At 34.7% G+C, this 8,115-nt stretch overlaps 1 protein-coding gene across 1 annotated transcript; it reads right to left on the bottom strand.

The window, feature by feature from the left end:
• Positions 1 to 509: 509 nt before the first annotated feature.
• Positions 510 to 6,283, bottom strand: LOC108770513 (acetylcholine receptor subunit alpha-type acr-16-like). Its single transcript, XM_018522152.1, has 4 exons — positions 6,178 to 6,283; positions 3,646 to 3,860; positions 1,335 to 1,535; positions 510 to 657 (listed from the first exon to the last, which is right to left on the bottom strand). The coding sequence occupies exons 1-4, from the start codon at positions 6,265 to 6,267 to the stop codon at positions 573 to 575; spliced, it is 591 nt and encodes a 196-aa protein (XP_018377654.1). The 5' UTR covers positions 6,268 to 6,283; the 3' UTR covers positions 510 to 572.
• Positions 6,284 to 8,115: the final 1,832 nt, after the last annotated feature.

The following is an 8,115-nucleotide window of genomic DNA, read 5'->3' as shown; positions in this document are numbered from 1 at the left end:
CCAATTTTCGATAATCAAGCAACGAGTGTCCAAGTACTTGAAATCATGTAATCAAATGGTCGTATATCCAGGTTAATGCATAAATAATTGTGCTCCGGAGTGCTCTACGGAGGTACCGACTGGCAATTAGTGTGACGAAATTGCGAGTAGAGACATTCGCGTTGGCACGATTGAATATTTTCAGCGCTCGCGACGACCAATGAGCCCAGCTTGTTACATGGGGCTTGTTAACATTTCCACGCGGTATTAACTGTGTTATGGTCATCTGGCCCGCGTCATTCGCATATAATGATCATAGCCGTATCTGATACGCGCGGTGTGAAATTAACATGCCGATTTCGGTCTCTCGAGCAAATACCTAGCGGCTATGCTCGATCAAGTGAAATCGTAATTTTCGAGCAACCTCAACGGCGATTTTGGTATAAAAAAAGCTTTGTGCAAAAAGTGCAATCATAGAGACAATTATTTATATGATAAAATATATAATATAAAGTTTATTCTTACCGAATATTCCAGGAGGCGCTATCCCTGGCATGTTTTGTGTATTTTTTCGGTTCGACCGGGGCAGTCTATTACTGGACGATTATGTGTGGCGCGCGACACAGTATCACCACCGTAGCCAAAACCGTGAATAACGTGAAGACGAACAGACAAAGCCTTGATTTCACACGAAAGAAATTTGAATATTAGTTTCACAAGTCGAATGTTTCAATAATAGATTAAATAAATAGTGAAGAGATAGAATATATAATAGGTAGAAATAACTATTAAATTAATTAATTATAAGAAATGGAACTAATTAAGTTACCGAAAGAAAGTTATTTTAAGGCTCGTTTTTATAATGTATGGTTATTTAAAGATTAAAGGGGGTTACTAAAAGATTCATTAATAAAATTAATCCATTTCTTGGTAATCTTTAATCCTTAAGTAATATATTGTGAAAAGTTTGGACTTCATTACAAGTAATGAGTCACTTTCCAACCCTATATAGATGTACCAATTATAAATTTCTTATAATTGAAATTACTGAGCAAATAAATTTCTCCGCTTAACCTCATGTGATAAGTGAGGTCCAAGCAAATGAAATTATTGAGCAGAAAAATTTTGAGTAATTAAAACAAATAAAAGTTTGAAACAATCACGTAATGGATTCGTCCGACGAATCGATGGTCCGGCGCCTAAATGACAAGTTTTTCATCGTGCGAGGAACAAGGATCTGAATTTCGAACTCCAATATAAAAGCTTCTTTGTTCGCGATTTTCCACCAGAGATTCGTCGGACGCCATGTGCGCACGACTGAACTGAAGCCACAGGAAAGATTTAAAACATCCAACCTGTCGACCACCATGGCGGCGAACTTCCAGTCGCTAATGACCTCGTCATCCTCGTCCGACTTTTTCATGCGGCTCGTGATGAACTGCAATTCCTTGAGAATTGTGTGAAGTTCCCTCTGCATGCCGCTGAGAGGCAACGATGCCGAAGTCTCTTCAACCGTCGCCGGCCTGGTCGATAACGGTGTACCGTACGCCGACCTGCTGTAAAAGATCATGTAAATTATTACTTTCAAAGGTATCACATGTTTTTTCTCGAGACCATCAACAGACATTTCGCATAGATCGTCGGAGGGTTCATGAAATTCCGGCTCTTTAAAGCGTTATATTATGGCTGTTGTAATTATTAGTCAATTTCGATACATAACATAATGCAAAGTTTGTATAAAGTTAAATACTATAAATGTTGAAGTTCTACGTTCGAAACGACTTGTAAATTGTTATGGTAATTTACAATTGAGATTCACATTGCTTATGAGCATAGAAATTTTTTTCTTTAATGAGATATTAATTGAGAATTATATACAAAGTATTCTGTAAATACTGACATAACCAGGAAGGGGATGATTTTGCTTGAAAAAATAAATCGAAAACTTTTAGAACAATAAAATTTTTCTATATGAGGCTTTGTTTTCGGGAAAATCGATTGTAAATATTCGCCGGGTACGATTTAATAGATCTAACTGCAAACTATTATCTCTGCTCATATTTATTATATTGGTAATTAAGAATATACAATAAAACAGCACGATGAATTTTATTACTTCATAAATTGTTGAATATGTTGCTGGAAAATAAAGCTTTATTTCGAGAAATTGTACGTTTTAGATTACATCCCTATTATTTAGATTACATTAGATTAGATTATTATTTAGATTACATCCCTAATATCCCTATTTACAGAACATCTTTATATATACATATATATATTTATTTATTGTATATATCTCTTTGAAAATTTTTATTTCATATTATTTTATATAGTCAATTGATTCAATGCTTACAGAAGAGTCTAGAATAAACAATTTTCTTCCTTGCGTGAGTTTTGTAAAATTATTTCATAATCAAAAGTCTAACGAATATCTCAATATTTTTTTAATTCCACTTAATCGGTATTCGCTCCAAAATTTCCTTAATTACATATTCGTTAGTCCAATACTTTAAATTAATATATCTTTGCTCAAAGTTAACGTAATTGAACGATTTTTTTTTTAATTGTGAAAGTCCAAATTCGGGGAATAAGATTATGTAACTCAAAATTATGTAAGATTGTGAAAAACATTTGTTATAAACAATTTTTCACAATGTAGTTAAAGAAAACGTCCATTGGATTTATGAATAAAGAACTTGAAAATATTAAAATTATCACGGTTCACGGTACATATGCATTTGAATTGGACCACTACGTCACAGAACTCGGTTATCGGATGACGACGTGACAGAGGAGCGAAGAAGAGATGGAAGAGAAACGAATTGCCCAGAGAATCGTCTGGCAAACCAAAGCGATTATTGAAGGATCGCGAAAAAAAATGTCAGAATGAAATATTTTTGTTAACGGTTCACGGAAATCAGTCGGGAAAGAAAAAAGGCCGCAAAAATCTCATGAGAAAATACGGGAATCCGAGTTTGGTAGATTGAGTTGGCGTTTATCGAGGTCCATGAAAATGTCGATATTCGATTCCAGCGGTACAGTCGTTTAAGCGATGGATTTCGGGCGGGTAGATCTCTTGTCTGCTTATAGTTATCGCAGAGCAAACGTGACGTATATCGTTCTCTAATCATTTTATGTGCGTAGCTTGTGTCTTCGATTTTTCCCGATAGAGCTGTAAAATAACGTTAAGTGTTGGTCGAACATACGACAAGCAAGGGGTGAGATTCATTTAACGCTGCAAATGCTTCGACGCTTCCTTTGATTGGTCAATTCGTAAAATCGTTCTTCTGATTGGCCAACAAAGCATTTGCAGCGGTAGTGGATCGCACCCGCAAGGTATTTACTCGGAAACACGTGTCTGCGCATCTCGATGTGCTCTCGTTGCCGCCCATATGATCATTCACAATATTATTATATACGTTAACGCCCAGTTTTTTTCTCTCTTTCTCTTTCTCTCTCTCATTGTTTTTTCGTCCAATGGGATTAAAACGTGACATGGTCTCTGTTTCTCATGAACAATACATTTGCCCGTCAAACAGCACCGCTCCATTGTTAATAAAAAAAGGAGTGCAGTTGATCGAGAAAATGGATGGCAAGCCATCGCAGAATTTTCGCCAAACGCAACGACCTGAAAAGATTGAATGGATGGAGAACTCGTGGTACCTTATATAGCCCGAGGCAGGATTGGCGGCGCTGTTCCCATGGCGAAAATCATCGTCGATATCTAAAACGTTCGCCAGTAAACTCTTACTGCTCCTCTCCTGCAACTCCAGCTCCTTCATCCGATTACTCATGAGAATGGTCTTCTTCGTGATCTTCTTGCCCGGCCGACTCATGCGCAACACACACGGCAGCCATTGTAGAAACACTATTTTCGTCTGCGTGAATATCGAATTATTGACTCGTTAAACTTCGCAATTGCATCACATATCATATCGTCGCTCTAGTAAAAATTCCTCGCAATTTCATTCCCTTGAATCTCGCAACGAGAACGAAAAACCGAAATTGAAAAGTATAGAATTTTAAAGTGGCATCCCCGCGCGTCATATGCAAAGTTTGATTTTCAAGGATTTACAATATGTAGTTTATAAGCCACGAACACTTTACAATAAGCGTTATTCTAAGAAATAACGAGTATACTCCCCCTATTTGGAAAATTTCTAAAATAAAAGTTACGAGAAATTCAAAGTTATATATTTTTTTTAGTTATATTCCACAGTTATATTCCGCTTAAAATAATTTATTTTAGTGTAACATAATGGCTTTTTCAATAATTATACGTGAAATCCATATTTAACTCTTTATTTAATCCTTTGTGTTGACTACTTCTTTTGGGAAGTTATGCCCTTTTACTTTGTAAACAATTGGCTTAATTTTTGGGAAACTTGGCCCATAGCATAATTTAATAATACTTCATTTAATTCTATGATCAAAAATAAAAATATTAGGTTTAATATGGAGGCAGAATTAAAAATATAATTTGATTATTATAAAACTCGATTTTAGGGATTTTTAATTGAGAAATATATACACAGGTATATAAAAAAATCAAGTTTTCAGTTTCGCTTTATTTGAAATCCATTATTGCTACGTAAATAATTAATTTCTAAGCTGATTTTTAAATCTTGATTATGAATCTTGTGACATTAGAATCCTTCATGGAAGTTATTACTCTTTCGGAATTCAACGTTTATTCGACAGGCTATTTTAATTCATTCAAACTCAGCAATACCAAGAGCCTTTTAAAATTCGAATTTTACGGTAATCAATTTTTAAAAATATGAATTAATTTTTTTGAAATTTAATTTTTTTTTAACTTTGAAGTCAGAATCAAATTTAACAAATCTCGAAAACAAGATCGTCCGTAAATTACTTTGTTAGAAAGCTCTGGACTTTGAGGTTATGATAACATTAAAAAATGCAAATTCATAAATAAAATATTTACTCAATAATTTTAATTTTAACTTCTTTTATATCTAAATTCGAAGCTGAGTCGCATGTTATTTCTTTAACGAAATAATAAATCAAATGCTATGCAATGCATATTATATATTGACGTACGTATGTAAATATACGCTGTAGGAGTTTTGTAAATGCAACGTACTTGTATGAATTCAGAGTATCCAAACAATCCATATACGTATATGTGTACACTTGCATGAAGAAACTTGCATTAACTGACTGACACTGGAGTGAGTACCAACACCTCGAAGGCATTTTAAAGTTCCAAGAAGCACTGTTTTTGGTGGTAGGAATAACCACATCGCGAAGCTTACCGTGCAACGTATTTTTATCCATTACACAAAGTATTTTTTGCGTGCAATAATTTGAACTGTTTCGCATTATTTAGAGTTCATGAATTAACTGCACCTGATTTATTTAAAAAAATCAAATTTATAAGAATTTCCACTTGCTTCAAATAACGCAATTAGAAATATTAAGAGGTATGATTTTATCATTTCATTATAATTATCTAAATATTTCGTTGAAAATAATGAATTAAAAAAAAAATGAATCTGAAATATGCTTATACGACTACATTTTATTCTGCGTTTATTCAATTATAGAGTGCGATAGAAGGCAAATTTGTAACAATTTTAGTATGATGCCACTATAACAATGATGAAAGCAAGTGCAATCTTGTTTAATCCGTTTAGTTGAGCAGCTTATTTCTATTATAAGTATATGCCTAAAATGATTAATCTTTATTCGAATGAAATATTTAACTATACGATCGATCAAAGCATCCTTTCAGAGTAAACCAAACAGCTCCTACTATACATAAGTTTAATTAATTTTCTTTCTAGTTATTGTATGATATATAATCTGCTCTACTACGCTAACTACGCGAATGATAAACACATTTCAACAAACAGAAAATGCACAAAATTATAAAGAGAAACACAAATAACTATGCGACTATAATGATTATATTCATCAACGTTGATTAGCGTTTATTTATTTATTAATGTTTTTAATGTATTTAATTATTAGAATTATTCGTTCCATTCAAAATTACTTAGGTGACAAATTACCATTGTTTATTTCAACATTGCGTCATTAATATTACACGCTACATTTATCGCATTTATATTCAATACTGTTATTCATCATTAATTAGACTTAAATGTCGTCACTAATTAGAGTTAACTATATCTGTGATACAGTCAGTTCAATTTTATTATGTTTTCTTACCCAATTTGGCATCACGTATCTGTCGGGCGATCTGTGATGATAGTTGAGCACCAGAACGGTCAGCACGACGCTGCTCGCCACCATGAACATGATGCAATTGAAGTATGATCCTGAATCGAGGTGTTCCCGAAAATCCCCCGAAGAAAGAATACAAAAAGAAGGCGATTAGTCACGGAAATAACGTGGAGCGAGACGCTGTTAGCAGCTCTCTCATTGAAAATGAAAGATTATTCTCCTGGATTCTTTTAGCTCAGTTCAGATCGTAATCGTTTCCGCTCGTGAACCTTCTTACTTGATATCTCTGGTTCTATTTTTGCTCGACATACATATTTAATAATCTTTCATTCGTTTATACGAGTGCTCGCGCGTTTCCGGTGCGCGTGAAAAGGCTCAAAAATTCAGACATCGTGAGAATGTCCGCGTCTGAAATGTTTTAACGCTAAGCGCGCTTTCCAAAGAATAATATGCCATTCTTTAGATGTAATTTTTACGGATTTCTTGATATTATATTTATCGAACAAGAGTCCGCTTTTAATTCGTTTAAGCCGTGCATTTTGCACAGTTACGCCTTCTTTTCTACTCTCTGCAATCTCACATCGGGTCCTTTAATTCTTCTTATTTTTGTCTCTCCTGTCGGAGCTTTCACTGGAATGCCTTCACTGACTTCTCTATACTGTAGCGAGTAAATACAGTAAGTAACATATACGGAACATTCTTCAGACGCGACGAGAATTCGAGCCTCTCCACGCGAGTGCAAACATACACTCAACAGTGACACACTCGCAGTCACAACATACGACGGTTCAGCGCCATCCGAATGGACCTGTCACGGAATCGACTCACACTCGAGGCGAAAGTTGAGAAAGAAATAATAGACAAGCGAAACAAGCGTATTATTAATCGGTAATACAATAATCGGGACAGATAACGCAGCTAAAGATAAAAGCACACATATATGAGAGTAAGAATAGCATATACTACATCTAGTAACAAAAATATCTACACAAAGATGTCTACGAGATATTCTTCAGATGTTCCCTTAAGCCCGTATTACACTACGCATTAGAATTTGAGACTTGAATTGAAGATTAGAATTTAGCCAATCAGAACGAAACAGATTAAAGTTAAAATTATCTGACTGGTCGAATTCTAATCTTTAATTCGCAATTCTCACTCTCCAATGCGTAGTGTGACATTTGCTTTACAGGTTTTTCACATTTTTGTGTAGTTTTGACAGGCAATAGAAAAATGTCTATAGGATGTGTTGTAAAGATATCCGAAGGACGTTCTAATTTCTTTTTTTAAACGTTCTTTAGATATCTCTCAGTTTTTTATTTCGTGAGATTAATATTTAAGGTTTCACTCATCTAACGGGGCTAACATCTCCAGAATTTCTACAGGATACATCAATACGCGTAATCCAGTTCACCTGCTGAAGTTACGCTGAAGTCAGCAGTTCTCATTTCGCCAGAACAGTGAAGGTAACTTACGTACGTTAGTTTTCTGGTGTTAGATAAGCGAAAATAAGAAAATTGAGAATAGAATGTACTTACTTGCGAGCGGAGTAATAGACGTGTACGAAAAGGAAGAGGCAATGGTGTGTTACGCAGAGAAATTGACGGAGAGAACACTTACGTTATCATGCAACTATCGAAAATGCAATTTTACCGAAAATGCACACAAAAGCCTTCTGTAATTCTCTAAAGTTTGTTAACGGCGAATCTAATAACACTTAAACGTAGAAGTACACAGGATGCATATCGTGAGAACGTTTAAGCTGCGATTAAAACTACGCACTACAATCGGATTGGGATGTAGTTCATCTCTCGACTTTTATTTTCGACGCGGTCGTCTTTGTCCCTTTCAGAAACTTAACACTGGAAGTTGGTGATTAATTATTTATTTTGAGTGTTAGAAACGCTGTTGCGTTTAGTGCTT

Source organism: Trachymyrmex cornetzi, unplaced genomic scaffold, assembly GCF_001594075.2.
Source record: "Trachymyrmex cornetzi isolate Tcor2-1 unplaced genomic scaffold, Tcor1.1 C4017276, whole genome shotgun sequence".
NCBI lineage: Eukaryota > Metazoa > Arthropoda > Insecta > Hymenoptera > Formicidae > Trachymyrmex > Trachymyrmex cornetzi.
The sequence above is the reverse complement of the archived record's forward strand: the minus strand, read 5'-3'. Positions and strand labels throughout refer to the sequence as shown.